Genomic DNA, 22,164 nt, shown 5'->3' on the forward strand with positions numbered 1-22,164 from the left:
AATTAAGATTATATAGGATTGTTTTATATTTGTAGACACTTACACCTACTCATTAAAGCTCAAGCTACATAACCTGAGAACTATTATTAATGCCCTTATTGCTTTCCCAAATGTAAAAATCTTTCAACTATCCTTCTTTCTTCTTGTCCCAGTGAGAGCATGTAGTTGCACCCAATGTAATTGCAGAATTCTGAATCATTGCCCTGTAATTAGTTTCTTCATATAAAAGGCAAATTTTTGGCAAATGGGCCAAAAATTACACCATCGCTCATGGAAGAAGAGTCTTTCAGCTTTCCCAAGCAGCGCTGCTGACTTATGAATTTGGGTTTTGCCGGGGAGGGGGCGGGAGGAGTGAAGGGTTCTGGGAAACAGGTTTGCACTTCTCTTGACTTTTCTAGCTACTATTCCACTGGGGCAAGTAGTTTGCTGGAAACCAAATCTTGCAATTGAATGACAACTTAATAGTTAGGACTGATCTGATTTATAATAATAATAAAAATAATAACATGGTATTTGTTAAGCACTTACTATGTGCCAGGCACTGCACTAAGCAACGGGATGGATACGAGCAAATCCAGTCAGACATAGTCCCTCTCGCACATGGGGCTCACAATCTTAATTCCAAATTTACAGATGAGGTAACTGAGGCAGAGAGAAATGAAGTGACTTGTCCGAGGACACACAGCAGACAAGTGGTGGAGCCGGGACTCAGCATCTAAGCTGGAAGAACAGATTTCCCCATCACATCGCTCTCCAGTTAAATGTAATTCTTCAAATTTTCATTCCTCTGCCCAATTTCTAATCAGATTTTATCATTCAAAGTTTTAAAGACTTCATTCTAAGGTGAACTTTGGCAGCGTAATTAAGCAGTAGCTGTGACAAAAGCAGTTATCATGAGATAATTGACCTTATTTGAGAGTTAAGCATCCTGAGGCTAAATTGAGGGTGTTTAATCCAGGCCGGTTAATTATGAAGTGATTATGGTACCTCAATAGGTATTTCTGCTAAAAACCATTTAGAAAATGGAACTAATAAAAAAAAAAACTTTTAAAATTAATTGAAATGAAAACTGATGAGAATCATCTAATTCTCAAATCATGTATTGCTGGATAATAACTGCTCAACAATTGTAACCTGGTATCAACAATGGATACATGATTGCCAGTATGCTGAATATCTTGTATTGTCATAAGGGAGTTCAGTTCAGTGGTTGGCACTTAGGATAAAATATTGTATCAGAATTCATAGAAATATCCAAATTATAATAACACATTTAAAGAGGTTTCTAGTTTACTTCTGTACCTGCTACCATAACGTGGAACAAACCCATCGCAACTTAAATGCACTTTTTCATAAGTACAAAATGCCATTTTACAATCAGGCAATTGTCTTTCCTTTTAGGAAAGCAGGATTTCAAATTTTTTTACCTGGGAGGCTAATGTACTGCTATTTTCAGAATTGGAATCTGAATAGCCTACCAAACCCTTCCCAATCGATCACTGAAGTAGTCCTGGTTGGAAAGTGCTCATTTTTGTGTTTCCTAAAATGGATACACGTTCACTTTGAGCACTACAGTGAGGCTTATGAAAGCAGAAAGCAAGAGATATTTACAAATGTACTTACTAATCAGGAAAAGCAGAATCACAGGAATTGGCATTTTCAGAGAATAAAATGATTCTTCTATTCCAGAGAAAATAAGGACGTGGTCCCCCATCCTAATGAAAACTAGATTTTACTTGCTCTTAAAGATTCACTGAGTTGAGAGACTAAATGAATGATATAATGTCTTATCTGCCTTGACACTTTGCTTTAAGATGTCCTTGCGCTAACGGCTCAAATTTACATAGCTCATTCAATCATTCATTCAATCGTATTTATTGAGTGCTTACTGTGTGCAGAGCACTGTACTAGGTACTTGGGAGAGTACAATATAATGATTAACAGACACATTCCCTACCTCAGTTAGCTTACAGTCAAGAAGTGGAGACAGACATTAATATAAATAAACTAGTCTGAAGGAAATGCTACTTTTTTGACCACCGTGTTTGAGAACATGCCTGGCCAGATGAGTATGCAACCTACAATCCTTTCGTTGCTGCTGCCATATGAAGATGGTTCTTCGCTGCATTTGCCACCCACGGTGCCTAATGTTAATTTCGTTTCTTCCGCTGTGTCTCACAAACTTCTCGAAGCCTCTAAGATTCACCCCATTTTGAATTGCCGAACACGGGGTTGATTTGTCTCCTAGTGTCTCCCAACTGTTTCAGGCTATACCATTGTTTGAGGTTTTGCTTAATTGCATCGTTAAAATGCTTTTCTGCCTCATTTCAGCTCCCTATACAGCGGCTGTTAGGGTATCCCGCTGTTGTCCATTTGCCACACACGTTCCGCTGAGTGAAGATATAACACAGTGAGCATTGCTTCGGTGCTGGTGGACTAACTTCCGGGACCTCACTGTTTGTGATTCTTTCTTGTCATGAGAGGCTAAATGTGGAACTGATAGAGTGACTCTAAGAAACTGGACATAGGGCCTATGGCAAACTCAAGCTGCACTCAAGCTGCACGACCATTGTCAAAGTGGGAATGTACTTAGAACTCAGTTATTTTGTACCTTCCCAAGAGAACAATACAATGCTCTGCCCAGAGTGGGTGCTCAATAAAACCTCAAGCTGGTCTTAATCTTGATTCCATATAAGTGCCAAGTTGCAGTCTTCAAGAAGATATATTAGCCTAGTGGATACAGCAAGGGCCTGGGAGTTAGAAGGACATGGGTTCTAATCCCAGCTCCAGACTTGTCTGATGTGTGACCTTGGGCTAGTCACTTCACTACTCTGGGTCTCAATTACCTCATCTGTAAAATGGAGATTGGGACTGTGAGCCCCATGGGTTTCTGCATGGCTTAGTGGAAAGACCCTGGGCTTGGGAGTCAGAGGTCTTGGGTTCTAATTCCGGCTCTGCCACTTAGCTGTGTGACCTCGGGCAAGTCCTTTCATTCATTCAATCATATTTATTGAGCGTTTACTGTGTGCAGAGCACTATACTAAGCGCTTGGAAAGAACAATTCAGCAACATATAGAGACAACCCCTATACAACAAGGGGCTCACAGTCTAGAAGGGGAAGACAGACAACAAAACAAAACAAGTAGACAGGCATCAATACCATAACTTCACTTCTCTGTGACTCAGTTCCCTCATCTGTAAAATAGGGATGAAGACTGTGAGCCCCACGTGGGATAACCTGATTAGCTTCTATCTACCCCAGTGCTTAGAACAGTGCTTCGCACACAGTAAGCGTTTAACAAATACCAACATTGTTATTATTATGTGGGACAGGGACTATGTCCAACCTGACTTGTTTGTATCCACCCCTATGCTTAGAACAGTGCCTGACACATAGTAAGCACTTGGCAAATACCGTAATTATTATTATTGATTTGACTTTGAATCTTTAAAGCTGTTCCCTGTTTCATTTGGCAATGTGCTGCCTTGATTCCTACTCAGCATTCAACTGCTTCATCCTACCTTACCTCGCTGCTCTCCCACTTCACTCCTCTAATGCTAACCTACTCACTGTACCTCGATCAATGATCTTACTGCCCACATCCTGCCACTGGCCTGGAATGTCCTCCCTCTTCATATCAAAGCCTTACTGAAGGCACATCTCCTCCAAGTGCCCTTCCCTGACTAGGCCCCTATTTCTTCTTCTCCCACTCCCTTCTTCATCGCCCTCACACCTGGATTTACTCCCTTTTTTTTACCTCTCCCTCAGTCCCACAGCACTTGTGCTCATATCTGTAATTTATTTATTTATATTAATGTCTGTCTCCCCATTTAGACTGTAAGCTCCCTGTGAGCAGAAAACGTGTTTATCAACTCTATTATACTACTCTCCCAAGTGCTTAGTACAGTGCTCTGCATACAGCTGTAAGTGTTCAAAAATGCGATGGACTGATTGGAAAGAACATGGGCATGGGACAGAGAAGACCTGAGTTCTAATCCCCAACTCCACCACTTCCTTGCTGTGTGATCATGGACAAGTCACTTAACTTTTCTGTGCCTGTTTCTTCATCTGAAAAATGGAAATTAAATACCTGTTCTCCTTCCCCCTTAAACTGTGAGCCCCATATGGGACAGGGACTGTATAAAACCTCGTTATTTTATATCTAACCCTCTAGACTGTAAACTCGTTGTGGGCAGGAAACTTATCTACCAACTCTGTTATACTGTATTCTCCAAAGCTATTACAGTGCTCTGCACACAGTAAGTGCTCAATAAATATAACTGATTGATATCCAACCCAATACTTGGCACAGAATAAAAGCTTAACAAATCCAGTTATTAGTCCTGGCTCTGGCAATTGCTTGCTGGGTGTACCTTTGGCTTCTCTGTGCCCCAGTTTCCTCATTTGAACGTCTCATGTGGAACAAAGACTGTGTCCAATATGATGATCTTGTATCTATCTCAGTGTTTAGCAAACTGCTTGGAACACAGTAAGCTCTTAATAATGCTGTTATTATATCTACCTGGGTAGGGTATTGCCAAATGTGGCTAGATGTGACCTCGATGTTTTCATGCTAAGTGCCACAATACACTTCACTAATTCTGAAGTGGTTCAAAACACCTTCGAGTTTTCATGTGTTTGTGCTTTTAGTACACAATCAAAAGCATGGAGGAGGCCCTATATTAATGACTCAAGGGTGGGGGTGAATAAAGAGTGAAAATCCAAATGTAAGAGCAATGCAGAAGGGAGTAGGAGAGGAGAAAATGAAGACTAAGTCAGGGAAGGCCTCTGGGAGGAGATGTGATTTTAAACAGGTTTAAGTGGTGGTGCCCCTCTCAGGGTCGCACCTGGAGGGTCTCCAGTACTCTACCAATTTCGGCTATGGGAAGGAGAGTCAAACAGAAGCATACTCATTCCATTCCTAGTTTGGCCAGTAGCTAACAAGTGGAAGGCAATCTGCTACAAGTCAAAACTCACCCATGCTGGGCAGCAATGGCATGGAAGAGTGTCGAGGGTGGAGACTCAAGTTGACTGAGTGAAAGGAGTCAGTGATAAACCACTTTCAGATTTTTACCAAGAAAACTCTATGGATACAATATCGGAACAATTGCAGATGGAGAGTGGGGTGTTCTGGGAGAGATGTGTCCATGGTGTCGATATGGGTCAGAAATGATTCGATGGCATAAGACAAGGAGGTGGTGAGAGTTCTGTTGGCTATGAAGGGGGAGGAAGTTCCAGGTCACAGACAGGACATGGGCAGGGGGTCATTGGCAAGACAGACGACATCAAGATCAGATGAGTAGGTTGACATTAGAGGAAGGAAGAATGCAGGCTGGGTTGCAGTAGGAGATCAGAGAGGTAAGGTAGGAGGAGGGAAGATGATCGAGTGCTTTAAGCCAATGGTAAGGAGTTTCTGTGTGATGTCGAGATGGAGGTCACCTCTCATCCAAGAGGTCTTCCTCAATTAAGCTTTCCTTTCCCTGACTCCCTCTCCTCTGCACTTGGAGCCTGTTGTAGGCAGAGATTGTCTCTTTGTTGCTGAATTGTACTTTCCAAGTGCTTAGTACAGTGCTCTGCACACAGTAAGTGCTCAATAAATAGGATTGAATGAATGAATCTGTACTTTTTAAGCCTTTGAATATTCACCCCACCCTCAGCCCCACAGCACTTGTGTACATGTCTGTAAATTATTTGTAGTCATGTCTGTCTATCCCTCTAGACTGTAAGCTCGTTGTGGGCAGGGAATGTGCTTACCAACTCTGTTGTATTGCACTTTTCCAAGTGCTCTGCACACTGGTAAGCATTCCATAAATACCACAGATTGAGTGATGAATTGATTGAGGGGGGTTATGATCCTTTTTAGGACTAGAATGACAAGCATAATGAGGTGAGAACCACCTAATAGTTTAACCCATTAGCTGTTCCTGAACTTGTAAATTCTTTAAAATTGTCACTTTAAACTCTAGGATGTAAAGGTGAAGTGATATGACAGAATACTGTGCTCATTCTTCAAAAAACTCAAGGAGTTGTAGAAAACAATATGATTTCAATTGCACGAAAAGTTAGATGATCTTGCCCAGAGTGAGAAAAAGTTTGCACTGTTTGGTATCAGAGACACTGTATATGTTCATTAGCATTAGCACGGTCGTGTTTCTCAGCAAACATGGTAAGAGTGAACATTAAACACTTAAAATTGGTTCCCTATACAAAGCTATTAACAACGATCTGCTTGAAAGCATTCCCGAGCAAAGGCAAATCTCATTATGGCCAATTCCTGGCCACATTACAGTAGGATATCCTCTGATACTGGTTTCTTGGTACTTAAGGAGGCAGCATCCATTCATTAATATTACAAAATATTCCATTTTAGGAATATAATCCTGAACATGGAAGGGAATGGGAAAGGTACCTAAAACTGCTTGCCTTGGTCAAACCAACAACAGAGGATCAATCAGTAATATTTACTCAGTGCTTACTATGTGCAGAGCATGGTATTAAGCACTTGGGAGGGTACAATACAACCGATTTGGTAGACAAGTTCCCTTCCTACAAGGACCTTACAACCTGATTACCCTGTATCTACCCCTGCGCTTAGAACAGTGCTCTGCACATAGTAAGCGCTTAACAAATACCAAGATTATTATTATTATTATCTACAGGGTTGTTATGGGAAGGGCTTAATTACTGGAGAATTAAAGCTGACAAATTAACAAGAACTGTAAACTCCTTGTGGGTAGGGAATATGCTTACCAACTATTCCACTGTACTCTCACAAGCACTTTGTAAAGTACTCTACACAAAGTAATGGCTCAATAAATTTGATGGATTGATGGAAAACAACTCCAAATGAAGCAAATTTTAAGTGCAATGGTACATCAAAAACCAATGTATTTATCAGCTACACTAACACATGAATAAAGGCCATTGATTTCTATTTCTCCCTAGACCATTTCTACAGGGGAAAAGGGAGAAAGCACAAAGATTTGGACTGCATGGGAGTGAGACCTCGGGGCTAACGCCCTGCCAAGACAGCACATTGATCAGACAGAAGTTATCAGATGAAAACTGCCTGTCTACTTGTTTTGTTTAGTTGTCTGTCTCCTCTTTCTAGACTGTGCGCACGTTGTTGGGTAGGAATTGTCTCTGTTGCCGAATTATACTTTCCAAGAGCTTAGTATAATGCTCTGCAGACAGTAAGCGCTCAATAAATATGATTGAATGAATGACTGAAATTTCCCCAAGGAGCATTTTCATCACCTCGATTTTTTTCCTCAGCACGAGAAGATCTATTCTTAAAATCAAATCCCTCCATCCTTTGGAACCCATGGACACCTTTTCCTTTAAAAATAATAATGATAATAATAATGTTAGTATTTGTTAAGTGCTTACTATGTGCAGAGCACTGTTCTAAGAGCTGGGGTAGTTACAGGGTAATCAGGTTGTCTCACATGAGGCTCACAGTCTTCATCCCCATTTTACAGATGAGGTAACTGAGGCACAGAGAAGTTAAGTGACTTGCCCACATCACACAGCTGACAAGTGGCAGAGCCGGGATTCGAACACATTACCTCTGACTCCCTAGCCCAGGCTCTTTCCACTGAGCCACGCTGATACTTGCTCCTACAATCCTATATCTTCAACCTTTCACTCTCACCGCCAGTCTCCAAACAAGACCAAGTCTCCTCACACTACAAAAAGGTAGGACACGTGCTCTAACCTTCCTACTCCTTAATTCCGTGATGGCACCAGTGGGAGCTCAGTAAATACTATTACTTCTACTCCTCCCTATCCTGTCTAGACTCCTTGAGTGGGTGACCGAGTCCACCTTCACTTCTAAACTCTTTTCTCTACCCACTGCAATCTAGATTTCATTCTTTTCACTTTAGTGGAAGTGTAGTCCAAGTCTTTCATACCCTCCTCATGAGTTCTACTGGGTCCTAATCTTCCCTGGCTTCTCGGCTGCCTTTAGAACTACTGACTCCTCCCTCCTTCCTAGAATCTCTCTCCAACCCTGGTTTAAGCACTACAGTATTCTCCTGCTGCTTTTTCTAGCTCTTTGAACTTTCCTCAATTTACTTTGCTGAGTCTTTATTCCATCTTCACCTTTTAACTGAGAGAGCTCTGCATCCACTGTTCTTCTGGTTTTTCTCAAACTCTCAGGGAATATTTCCCCTCACAAGGTTTCAGCTCCTTTTGAGTCAATGACTTCCAAATCTGTGTCTTTAGCTCTGTCTTTTCACCCAATTTACAATTTCCCCTTGTGTTCAGGTTAACTACACCCGGGTGACAGGCTAGCCCACCTTCAAAGCCCCTCTAGAGAGTCACTTCCATCATAATGTATTTGTTGACTAATCAAGCAGTTGTATTTAAGCGCTTACTGTGTCCAGAACACTGAATTAAGCGCTTGGGAGACTGCAATCTAACAGTGTTGTTAGACATGTTCCCTGTCCACAAGGAGCTTAGACCTTAAAGGTGGAGAAATCCCTCTCCTTTGTGAGTGTCCCTTATCAGTCATCAAAGCAATAAGTGTATTGGTTTTCATTTCATCCTTTTCCTACTGCATATTTGTCACTTTATATCCAGCCCAGGTCTCCCTGATTCCAGTCTTTCCCCATCTAGTCATTTATTCATTCAACAGTATTTATTGAGCGCTTGCTGCATGCAAAACAATGTACTAAGCACTTGGGAAAGTACAATACAGTAATAAGGAGAGACAATCGCTGCCCACAACGAGCTCACAATCTGGGGAGTTGGGGAGACAGATATCAATATGAGTAAACAGACATTAATATAAATAAATTAAATTACAGTTCTATACCATAAGTGCTGTGTGGAGGGGAGAGGGGGGATGTCCCTCAGGCTGCACGTTTCCCCTTTCTTCAAAAATGTGCAATGTTTCCTCATCAAGCAGAAAGTGCAGCAGTTTTAAAGCACTTCATTAGCCTCCACCTTTTACTAATCCCAGCTCCCACTCTTCATTATTCCCGGTGCCACATTCTCGTCCCTCTTATCTTCAATCCCTTATTCATACTCTTTCTCCTCCCTGAAACTCCCTTTCCCTTCAAATACCCCAGACTATAGCACTCATCTATACTGAAGTCCTTTTGAAACCTCATCTCCTCTGGGAGGCTTTCTCCAACAACATTTTCTTCACCCATTTCATATCATCGGGCTTTCTCCAACAACATTTTCTTCACCCATTTCATATCGTCCCAGTGACCAATCTCAGAAGTTCGGTGCCACCTCCTTTAGCACTTCAGCACATACTGACACACCCACGCTACTATTTTCGCACTTACTCATTCACACCTCATGCTGGTCTTCACTCTTATCCATAATTTAAGTCGACGAATACTAGTATTTATTGAGAGTCCACTGAGATCCCATTGAGAGCATCTGACTAGGCACCTGAAAGAGTACAATCTAGTGGGGCAGACAGGCACAAAATAAGCCTGTAAGCTCCTTGAGGGAAGGGATCGTGTCTACCATGCATTTAGTACAGTGCTGAAAATGTTTACTTTGCACACTGGCCAGGCTGTAATACAAAAACAACAACAAAAATGGAAACACAGGGTAGAAATCTAATAAAAAGGGTTCCAGGGAGCCGTTTGGTATATTTATAATGAAAAATAAACAAATCTTGGAGCATTTAGACCTGGCTTTAAGATGTATGCAGATATTCATGAAACATACCACACGCAAACAGATTTTAAAATGGTAACTCACCGTCTCATTTCCAAAAAGGATGTCAATGTAAGGGAACACTTTCATCATGGGCTCCTTGAAGAACTGGCTAATAAACGGAGCAGAAAGATTCAAAGTGAAGAGCTTGTTGTTTTCGGCAGCATGGTTAGCCACTTTCAATATTGCTTCTGGTGAAACAGTAAGGAAAAAGCCCTGCAAAGAAGAACCAAGTGAATGCTAATTAGAAACACATTCTCAATACATGCTGCTCGTAAGAATAAAAAAGGCAGCATATATAGATCCACACAAAAAGGTATAAAATACCACTGCAATATGATTACCTGGGAAGAGAGAGTCATGTCTAGAAGAGATTTCCACAGAACTTTCCCATGACATTAGCAGATAGTGAGCAGTATTCTTTATTAGCTTGCTAAAATGCCCTCAGTGCCCACAAAATACATAGACACTTGTAGAATGAAGATAAAGTTTGAAAGCAAATTTGAATTTAAAGCAGCAATCACCTGAAAGGCTCATGAACCCAAAGAAAGTAAGCCAGAGGGAATGCTATCTATTGGTTGCCTGGGAAAGCCATCCTGAAAACAGGCCTCACACTGAGTCCTGAAGAACAGCCAGAGCCAAACATTTTATTGACTATAAATACCATTGCTTGAATGGTGGAAATCCAAATCTGGATTCCAAAGGAGATTTGAAGAAGAACCAAATCGAAGTAGGGTCCCTGGCATTTAGCTGGTGACTAATGCTGCAGGAGTACATGAAATCACTGAGAGGTTGGGGAGAGATAGAGCAGAGACCACGGCTCACCCCATCTTCAAAAGCCCTTCTGAAATCACATCTCCTTCCAGAGGACCTCTCAAATGAATTTCGAATCTCCTCCAGTTATCTATACCTATCTATACACCTCTGCATATAGATATATTGATACAGATATAACAACCAGTCAATTACATTTACTGAGTATTTACTGGGTTCAGAACCCCATACTAAGCACTTCGGAATATACAGTATAACAGAGTTGGTTGACAAGCATCCTGCCCACAGTGAGCTTATGGTCATTTCCTCTCCTCCAGGAGGCCTTCCTGGACTGAGCCCCCCCTTTTCCTCTGCTCCTCCTCCCCTCCTCATCGCCCCTACTCCTTTCCTCTGCTCTACCCCCTCCCCGCCCCACAGCACTTGTGTATATTTGTACATATTTATTATTCTATTTTATTAATGATGTGCATATATCTAAAATTCTCTATCTATTTTCATGCTATTGATGTCTCTCTACTTGTTTTGTTTTGTTGTCTGTCTCCCTTCCTTCTGGACTGTGAGCCGGTTGTTGGGTAGGGATTGTCTCTATCTGTTGCTGAATAGTACCTTCCAAGCACTTAATACAGTGCTCTGTACACAGGAAGAGCTCAATAAATATAACTGCATGAATGAATGAATGGAGATATAGACTGTAAGCAGTGTGGGTGAGTGGAAAGAGCCCGCGATTGGGAGTCAGAGGTCATGGGTTCATATCCTGGCTCTGCCTCTTGTCAGCTGTGTGACTGTGGGCAAGTCACTTCACTTCTCTGTGCCTCAGTTCCCTCATCTGAAAAATGGGGATTAAGACTGTGAGCCTCACGTGGGACAACCTGATTATCCTGTATCCTCCCCAGCGCTTGGAACAGTTCTCTGCACGGAGTAAGAGTTTAACAAATACCAACATTATTATATAGGTAAATAGCTGTTCATTTATGTATGTGCATTTACAGTCTACATCTCTCTTTATATAGACAGAATAAATATGTCTGCCCTGTAATTTATTTTAGTGTCTGCTGCATCCACAAGATCATAGGCTCCTCGAGAGCAGGGAAGGTGTCTACTAACTACGTGATATTTTCCCAAGAGTCTAGTACAACTTGACACAGAGTAAGTGCTCAATAAATGCTCAATTGATTTAGCACTTTTTATGATATTTGTTGAGCGCTTACTATGTGCCAGGCACTGCGCTAAGCTATGGGATAGGTACAAGCTAATCAGGTTGGAAACAGTCCCTGACCCAATGGGACTCGGGGTCTTAATCTCCATTTTACAGATGAGGTAACTGAGGCCCAGAGAAGTTAAGTGACTTGCCCAAGGTGACAGAGCAACCCAAGTCCTTCTGACTCCTAGGCCTATGCCCTATCTCATTCAAGAAGCCTTCCCTGATAAGCCCTCTCCTGTTCTTCTCCCACTCCCTTCTGCATCACCCTGACTTGCTTCCTTCATTTATCCTCCCTCCCATCCCTACAGCATATGTATATAGTATTCATTTACTTATTTGTTTATTTATTTATATTGATGTCTGTCTCCCTCTCTAGATTGTAAGCTGATTGTGGGCAGAGAATGTGTCTGTTGTTGTATTGTACTCTCCCAAGTTACAGTGCTTTGCACAAAGTAAACGCTCAATAAATGATTGAATGAATAAGGAACTGTGTTCTCTCAGCCTGCCACAGCACATCTTAAATACCCCGTTACTTCAACACTAACTCATACACATATCCCTTTTATCCCTTCTCCTATCTCTACATTATTTAATGTCCGTCTCCTCTGTTCAACTGCAAGCTCCATGAAGGTGGGTCATGTCTACTAAGTCTAGTGTACAGGGCCCTAGTACAGTGTTCTGCTCAAAGCAGGCCTTAATAAATGCTATCGACTGGGTCAGTTTTGAGCCTTCCAGATTTATTAACAGGCACTCCGACAGCTCAAGGGAAATAAAGTCAGGATGATTTCCATCATTTTTCTGGCTTTCCATCTAAGAGTTAAAACCAGAACAAAGGAGAAAGCTAAAATACCTTCCCAACCGCTGCTAAGGGAATCCACTGAACTGAATATGCAGGCCAGAGGTCTGTAGCAACGTTTAAAGGACCCTTGTCCATTTACCAGTTCTCACTACACTGTATGGGTTTGTGCTAGCCAGATCTTGGAATTTCAGTCCTTTTCAGGCTTCAATCAGGTTCACGTCAAGGACGGGGAAAGTCATATTTGGTCCTGAAAATATAGTCAGGGCAGAGATATTCTGAGAGACTCCTTTGGGGGTTTTCATTCATTCATTCATTCATTCATTCATTCATTCATTCATTCATTCATATTTATTGAGAGCTTACTATGTGCAGAGCATGGAACTAAGTGCTTGGAAAGTACAATTTGGCAACAGATGGAGACAATCCCTACCTAGAGGGTAGATTTTGTACGGAGATTTCCTGGGAGATTCCACATTGGGGCTTTTCTGCTCAACACTATCTACTGTACAAGTGTTTTGACCAGTGCTTTTTGCATCTTAAGCACGCAATGAATTCCAATCAATTGAATTGACTGATTGATTGAATGATCTTTCCAAAACCTGTTGGCTTCAGAGCAGGCCTAGAAGCTGATCACAGGAACAATGGGGTGAGGGTGGGGAGAACAGGGCTGCCAGCCCCCCTAAAGAGGAGCTAGAGACAAAAATCCCCTACCCGGACAACTTCAATCTAGCACTTTTAAGTCCTTATGCACTGAATTGCAATAAAAATTATATTATTAAACACTCTAACATTAGCTGACTAACAATTCAAATATCATTAGTACCATTAAGAAGCATGTGAATATTTTTCAACCTGGCAATGGATTTGTCTTACGCAGCTCCAGACATGGATTCTAAAAAAAGGGTAAAAGCGGGAGTGCTTATTCTGTGTAGGCTGAGAGAAATTAGATCATGCAAAAACAGAACGGAAAAGACCCAGTTTCCTTCAGAAAATAACAAAAATAACAATGAATTGCTTAGTGATGAACAAAGGGCTAAGAAGTAGCATGGCTTTCAGGAAAGAGCACAGGCCTGGGAGTCAGAGGACCTGGGTTATAAACTCAGTTTCACCACTACTGTGCAACCTTGGGCAAGTCGTTTAACTGCACTGTGCCTCGGTTTCCTCATCTGTAAAATGGGGACTAAATTCTCCTCCCTCTGAAGACGGTGAGCCCCATGTGAGGTAGGAACCGTGTCCAGCCTATCTTGTATCTACTCCAGCTCTTGGAACAGCACCTGGCATATAGCACTTAACAAATGCCATAAGAAAGGGCTATCTATTTTTCCTAACAGGAATGATAAAATTAAAAATCAGATTTATCCAGTCCTTTGGTGCATTTGGTACAAGCTCTCCCTGCCATTTGTGGCAGGATCCAGCCTGGAAGATTGACAGTCCAAAGGAACTAGAAAAATGGATTTTAAATGCCTTACTTTGCTAGTGTGCCAAAATAATAAGCACAATAGTAAAAGTCCTATTCCCTGGTCTATATAACATTTTCTCATCATCTGAGTTCTGATCCAGTTCTTTACTAAAAATCAAGAGGGACTGGTAAAGGTAGGAAGTTTTCTTATGCAAATCCTAAAATTTCAAAAAAAACAAACCAACTTAATGATATCTTTCACCAAAGTGTCTTTTACAAATTGTGTGCAGTATTCAAGATGATTCTTCGCTATTCTTGAAAATTTGGGACAAAAGAATAGTAAATATGATATCTTGTTTACACATAATTTGTACAGGCTTTTAGTGTTTCATTTAATGAACAGAGTTTATAGCATTTAAAAAAAATTTTCTTTCTTTTAAAACTGTTCCAGCATAAAATGGAAACCTCTCAGAGCTAGCACATTGCCAGCTCTGGATCAACCACAGATAGCTGTAGAGTGGTCTACATAAATAGTAACCTGGTGAAATAATTAGTCTTCTCACCAATTTCGGGTGAAAACTTTGATCTTTGCCAAAATACATCTGATTGTAATTTAAGGGGCAGAGTAGTATTTATGCTCTTAGGGACTAATTCAGGCTTTCTTCCAGGGTTGTGTGGTCACTTTTAAATCCAACACAGGGATATTGTGCTACAGATAGTGGGACTTGTATTTCAACTCTTGTACAGTAAAGTCATAAACAAACCAAGCCCAACCTGTTTTTAAGGTAGACCTCACAATTTAACCTATTTTAATTTTCCAGTGCCTTCTTTTCATATAAATCACCTTTTTTAAACATACTTACATAATGTGTTGTCTATGTAAGTATGTTTAAAAAAGGTGATTTATATGAAAAGAAGCACTTGGTATTCACCTCACCTTCAGCTGCACAGCAGTTATGTTCATATGTGGAATTTATATTAATGTCTGTCTTTTCGTCTAGACTGTAGGCTCCTTGTGGACATGGACTGTGTCCACCAACTCTGATTCATTCATTCAAGTCAATCATATTTATTGAGCGCTTACTATGTGCAGAGCACTGTAATGTATTGCCTCCTCCAAGTAACAGTAATAATAATGGTAATGATGGCATTTGTTAAGCACTTACTATGTGTCAAGCACTGTTCTAAGCCCTGGGGTAAATACAAATGAATTAGGTTGGACAAAGTCCATATCCCACACGGGGCTCATGGTCTTCATCCCCATTTTACAGATGAGGTAATTGTGGCCCAAAGAAGTTAAGTGACCTACCCAAGGTCAAACAGCAGACAAGTGCCAGAGCCGGGATTAGAACCCAGGTCCTTCTGCTTCCCAAGCCCATGCTTTATCCACTGGACCACACTGCTTTTGGTACAATGTACAGTGTACAGCAGCGTGGCTCAGGGGAAAGAGCACGGACTTGGGAGTCAGAGGTCATGAGTTTGAATCCCGACTCGGCCACTTGTCAGCTGTATGACTGTGGGCACGTCACTTAACTTCTCTGTGTCTCAGTTACCTCATCTGTAAAATGGGGATTAAGACTGTGAGCCTCACGTGGGACAACCTGATGACCCTGTTTCTACTCCAGCACTTAGAACATTGCTCCGCACATAGTAAGCGCTAAACAAATACCAACATTATTATAGAAGTACACTTAGTACAGTGATCTGCACAAAGTAAGTTCTCAATAAATGCCACTGATTTATCACTCTAGGAATCAATCATATTTACTGGGCGCATACCTGATGCAGAGCACTGTACTAAGCACTTGGGAGAGTACAACATAACAGAGTTGCTAGAAATGTTCCTTTCCCACAAGTAGCTTATAGTCTAGAGGGAGACGAGCTTGTTCTAGTCCTTACTCTGCCTGGAGCCTGCTAACTCGGATGAAGAAATTCCTGGAAGGGATAAGAGAGAGCAAGAGATGCTGTGCAAGCTGCGAGCAGGAGAATCCTTTCATTTGCACAGGTCCCTGGCCCTGCAACTGGAGGTCCAAGGTTCATCTGTTATGATGGAGGACACCACCATTATGCCCCCGAGTGTTTCGAGTGCTCTACATGTAGGAAGGCTTTCCTGGAGGAAGTTAAGTTTTAGGAATGATTTGATCTATCAGTCAATGGAATTTACTGAACGCTTACTGGGGCAGGGGGACGGGGAGAACTATAACCTGGTGGATTTGGAGGGAGAGACAGTAGGGAGGGTGTGAGCATGGAGTCAGAACTAGGAGAGCAGAAAGAAAGTTACAAGTAGATGGTTCATTTCGAATTAGTGTACAGAGGCAGGCTAAAAATAATACTAACAATAATTGTATTTGTTAAACCCTTACTATGTGCCAGGCACTGTAGTGAGTCCTGGGGTGGATACAAGCAAATCGGGTTGGACACAGTCTCTGACCCACGTGGGGCTCACAGGCTGAATCCCAATTTTACAAATGAGGTAATTGAGGCACAAAAGCAAAGTGACTTGCCCAAAGTCACACAGCAGACAGAGCAGTGGGTGAAGAGGGTGGATGGAGAGGCTTGAAGCCAATTGTTGGGGGTTTTTGTTTGATGAGCGGGGAAATGGACAGCCATTGGAGGTTTTGGGGGAGGGGGAGAGAGGTGAACAGAACGACGCTTAAGGAAGATGATCTTAGCTGTGGAGTGTAGGCTACCTAAATTGAAGAGGGGAGAAGTTGGAGGCATGGAGGTCAGTGAGGAGGCCAATACAGTAATCTAAGCAGGAAACAACAAGAACATGAACCACACTGTAGAAACTGATGATACAACCAACTTGCCACCTGCACTGGATGTACTTAAGAATAGTTCCTTGCTGATTAATGTGTTTATCCCAAACTGGTTTATACTAACTTGGACAAAGCCTTTACTGGAGGAAAGCAAGCCCTCTCCCGACTAAAACATTTTGGGAATAATGTGATAATGAAAAAATTGAAAAAGGTTAATGCCACAATTACTGGAATCTTCTAGAAAGGTGAGAAGGTCTACTGCAGAAACTGCTGTGGCATCATACTGCTCCTCACTCTTGGCAGGTTTCAAGTCACTATCCTTCTTAACTGGCTACAGAACACATTTCACATTTTGTGCCCAAATCACAATTCTTCCCCACTCCTCACCCCCCCAGGCAGTATAGAGGTGGCATGACTTAGTAGGAAGAGCACGATAGTATGTCATGAGGCTCTAATTCCAGATCCTCCACTTGCTTATTCCATCACTTTGGATAGGTCAACTAACTTTCTTATGCTTCGGTTTCCACAACTACACTTGGATTTTTACCCTTTATTCACCCCCACCCTCAGTCCCACAGCACTTATATCCACAGATGTAATTTATTTACTTATTTATGTTATTGTCTGCCTCCTGCTCTAGACTGCAAGCTCCTTGTGGGCAGGGTATGTGTCTACCAACTCTGTTATATTGTACTCTTCCACATACTTAATACAATGCTCTGGACACAGTAAGCGCTCAGTAAATACAACTGATTTAGGATAGAATACTTGTTTCTCCCTCCCCCATACTCTAATCCCAAATCCAATCTGATTTATCTTGTGCCAACCGTTGAATTTACCACATAGTAAGCACTCAATGGAATACCATTACATTATGTTATTTTCAGCCAACAGCTATAGAAGGACTGCAACTTTCTGAACCATCTGGATCCCTTTCTCACATTCCTTCTCTCTTTCTCTTTTATTCAGGCTGTGGGAGCAGCATGCTCTAGTGGCAAGAACACGGGCCTGGGAGTCAGAGAATGTGGGTTCTAATCACGACTCTGCCACTTGTCTGCTGTGTGACCTTGGGTGAGTCACTTAACTTCTCTGTGCCTCAGTTACCGCATCCGTGAAATGGGGATTAGGACTGTGTGACAACCTGATTACCTTGTATCTACCCCAGTGCTTAGCAAATAGTAAGCGCTTTACAAATTCCATAATTATCATCATCATGTCGGACAAGGACTGCGTCCAACCTGAGCCTTTTGTGGGCAGGGATTGTCTCTCTTTGTTGCTGAACTTAGTACAGTGCTCTGCGTGCAGTAAGCTCTCAATAAATACAATAGAATGAATGAATTAATAGCTCTGACTACCTAGAGGTGATCTAACAGGCTAATATCAACTGACCTTTCAACGATGGAATAAAACACCATCATTTAAAAGGTCATCTTAATTGACTTATGTTATGTAGTCATGCTAGAAGATGCAATAAAGAACCCAGAAACTACACTTCTCTTTTCCTAGGAAATGCACCCAATTCAACAGTCCACATGCATCATCAAAAAACCTTTAGGCAGCCATCTGTGATGAAACTGCACTCTAAAAGTACAGAGGCAAGAAGATAACATGCCCAGGCTTACAAGCGTCAATACAACTCTGGATTGGCCCTAGCCTGAAAAGGGCTAGGATTAGCTTCATGAAGCCAGGGAAATCCTTACACACAGCTGGGTTAATAGAGGCAGGGAAAGTTGCTGAAAGATTCTGCTACCTAATTGACATTCTATTAATGAAACTCTAATAGATAAAAGAAGATACTGTGTATATCTTTTGGGAGAGTAGCTGAAAGACTAGATCCAATGTGGCAATGAGACCTAGGCCAAAGGGCAACAACTCATGTAGAAGAGGTTTGAAAACCAAGCTGGGGCTGGAGCAACAATGTTTACTTCTGGGGGGCAACAATTCTTTCAAGTCTCAAAAGTTATTCCAGACACCCAAGCGAATATTCCACCCCAATATTTTCTGTAGCCACTTTGGCTTTTAATGCAGGCTCTCCACAGATCTGGAAGCTGCAGGGCGGGGAGGGAGTCAGGATGACAAAAGTTTGGTGACAGCCATAGTCCAATAGCCCTGGCAGTGGCAATGCCCTTAGCACAGTGCACTGCACCCAGTGGGGTGCTTGATAATTCCCTTTCCTCCTCTTCAATTGATCAATGGCATATATTAAGTGCTTACTACGTGAGGAGCTCTATACTAAGCACTTCAAAGAGTGTAGTACAACAGAGTTAGGAGACATATTCCCTGCCCTCCTTGGACTTCTACTCCTCCCATTTCTTTGTTCATCCCACATATTGGAATGGCCACCATTTTCAAAAGCTAACGTCCACTCCTGATCAACTGAAAGCCTGCATTTCCCATGATATTTTTCCCCGAAAGGACTGTGGTCAAATGTTAGAAACTAAATGGCTTAATGGAATTAAAGAAAAACAAATTATCTCCTTTGCTGCCCTCCATTGTGGTCCTAAGTGACTTGAGGTTAATATTTTGCAAGCTACAGACTAAACAATGTTAAAGAATTTAACTAGAGTTTTTGCCTCCGACCTCTATGATTATTTCGGAGTGTGGGCTTGTAAGTTAATCTTTTCTGGTTTAGATAGCAGATACATTTTTGATTTCCAATAAAAATAATTTTAAAAGCATCAGGAGCCTAAGGAATCTTCATCCATTACAATTCATTAGCAATGTATAGGGAACTAAACATAAGTAACTGACATCAACTAATAATATCATAATGATACATTCAAAAGGAAATAAAAATGCCCTTTAATCCAATTTTAAACTGTTTTTCATCAGGGTGAATTCGCCAAGAAAGAGGATGGTGTGCCGAATCCAATTCATAGAAAAGAAATAGAGTAAATGTAGCATTGGTTGAATCTGTATTGCTTACTGTGCGTGCATATTAGAGTCAGAGGGGGAAGAGATTAAATATGAACTTAGTGACAAAAACAACTATCGATCGAAGGGAAAGGAAAAATGAAGAAAGCTTTGTCGTACCAGATAAGTATTCAGAAAACTGTGAGACGACCTTAAAAGGCACTATTCCTCAGGCATGCATACTGGGTGTTGAAAGTACCAGATGCTTATGCCTCATGATATGCCACTATTTGCCTGCTCCAAAGAGTGTAATTAGCCTGTCTGTTTTCCATGCCACAAGTAAGGTGCCATAGTAACACTGGCCAGATTCTGGGGTTGAAAAAAGGAATAAATTAGGAAACAAAGGAAGAAGAAAATAAAACGCAAACCCTTCCCTTCCTCCCTGCAGCCCCCCAACAAAAAAAACCAAACCCCAACCCAGCAATATATTAAACAAACAAAAAACCAAAAGGAAACCCAAGGCAACCATAGTTCATCTTTCCCCTTTTATATCCTGTAAAGGTTACTTTGATTACATTGAAGGTAATGCTTAAAGCTACTTGTTTATTACTGGAAAGCCTTCCTAATTACAGTGTTACAATACACTGCACTTCACACCAATGATAGCAACACAGGCAGTAAAGACTGCAAAGCTGATTTCCTCTCACATATTTTAAAGGCCTAAATCGGGGAAAGCGATATGTCATTGATTGGAAATAGGACATATAAACAGGAGGAAAACTGGAGCGGAAGTCTGGAAAGAGGTGAAGACAAAGTAGAAAGTAAGGAGAATGCCATACGGCATTATGGAACTGACAAAAGAAATCTGAAAAAGACGGCAATCTAGGAAGTGGCTTTCTCCCTCAGAGTCATCAGCAGAGTAAAGCTTTTGAAAAAGTTGCATGGTGCAGCAGTTTTATATATTCACGTGGAATTTAAAGTCACACTAACCTTAGTGGGGTGTTTCCCTGCAATGGATACAATTTGCCAGCGCTCTCAGACTACCGCTGGCTCTTAACTGTTCCTGAATTCTGAGCTCACTTTTACATTTCAATTAAATGAACTACATTTCAATTAAATGAACAAAAACATGGTGTTGGAAAGATCTTAATTCTCCCCACATTCTAAGCTAAACCTGGTTTAATAGCGGGTCAGAAAGAGAATCCAGATACTTCTTTCTCAGAACAGAAGATGGGCTAGAAATAATCCTCTCTAGTTCAGAGTTTCCAGCACTCTACCAGTCTCGACTACGGGAGGGAGAGTCAAGCAGAGGCATATCCATTCCATTCCTAGCTTGGGTGGTAGCTAGCGAGTGGAAGGCAATCTGCTACAAGTCAAAATTCCTCTGTGCTGGGCAACAGTGGCTCGGGAGAGAGTCGAGGGCAGAGGCTCAAGTTGACTGTGTGGAAGGAGGCAATGGTACACCACTTCCGAATTTTTACCAAGGAAACTCTATAGATACACTACCAGAACGATTGCAGATGGAGGCAGGGTGTTCTGGAAGAGATGTGTCCGTGACATCGCTATGGGTCAGAAATGACTCGACAGCATAAGACAAGACATGCTCAGAGTCTCTGGGGCAGAGGGGACTTCTGGGCCCTATCTGTGATCCTGAGGTGGGATCCAATCCTTCTATACAGTAAACATATTGAAGTCATCCTTCTTTAGGAAATAATCGGTCATGTTTGCTCTACTAAGAGGCTTTGAATGAGCATAACTTGGTGTATTGTGAAAGATCACTGCCAGTATTAGCATCGATGATTTAAAAAGGTAATGGATTATATGCTTAAGTTAATTTACCTCAACAATTCCACCTTTTAATACCTATAAGATTTTCAAAACTTTCATAACGTGAGAGATATTTGGGGCCCAACAGGGCTGATAGCAAACTCAAAGTAAAGAATGGGGAAGTAAAGAATTGTTAAAGGAAGAGAACGAGACTGAGACTTTTCAGACTGAGAAGACAGTTTGGGAGATGTTGCTTTAATTTTAGGCAAGTGGCTGTTTTTGAGCAATCCTGGCAACATCCTCGACATCTCTCCCTTTAAATCGATATTCGCTATATCACCAAATCCGGGCGTTCTCTTTCTTTAACAATCTCTAAAATCCATCCTTTGCTCTCCAACCAAATTGTTACCAGGCTGATCCAAGCACCTATATCCCACCTTGATTTATCAGCCTTCCTGCTGACCTCCCTGCCTCCAGACTCTCCCCATTCTAGTCCTACTTCACCTAGCTGCCTGGATCGTTTTTCTTAAAAAAAGTTCAGTCCATGTCTCCTCACTTTTCAAAAAACCTCCAATGGCTGCCCATTCACCTCTGCATCAAACAAAAACTCCTTACTATCACCTTGAAAACATTCCATCGCGTTGCCCCATCCTACGTTAGCTCGCTGATTTCCAGCTACAACCCAGGACGCTCACTTGTCTCCTGTAACACCAACCTACTCACTGTAATAACTGTGGTATTTGTTGATCTCTATGTGCCAGGGACTGTACTAAGCCCTGGGGTGGATGTGAGCAAATCAGGTTGGACACAGTCCCTGTCCCACATGGGGCTCACAGTCTCAATCCCCATTATTGCACACAGTAAGTGCTCAGTACATACGATTGAAAGGACTGAATGAATTTCACAGATGAGGGAACTGAGACACAG

At 41.7% G+C, this 22,164-nt stretch overlaps 1 protein-coding gene across 2 annotated transcripts in view; it reads right to left on the bottom strand.

Moving 5' to 3' along the window:
* Positions 1-22,164, bottom strand: part of ADK (adenosine kinase) — a 505,307-nt gene that overhangs the window by 139,235 nt on the left and 343,908 nt on the right. For both annotated transcript variants that reach the window (XM_029060396.1, XM_029060395.2), the window contains exon 7: positions 9,728-9,898. In XM_029060396.1, the coding sequence (XP_028916229.1) occupies positions 9,728-9,898 (171 nt within the window). The remainder of the gene's footprint in view (positions 1-9,727; positions 9,899-22,164) is intronic.

This window comes from Ornithorhynchus anatinus, chromosome 3, assembly GCF_004115215.2.
Source record: "Ornithorhynchus anatinus isolate Pmale09 chromosome 3, mOrnAna1.pri.v4, whole genome shotgun sequence".
In the NCBI taxonomy this organism is placed as follows: Eukaryota; Metazoa; Chordata; class Mammalia; order Monotremata; family Ornithorhynchidae; genus Ornithorhynchus; species Ornithorhynchus anatinus.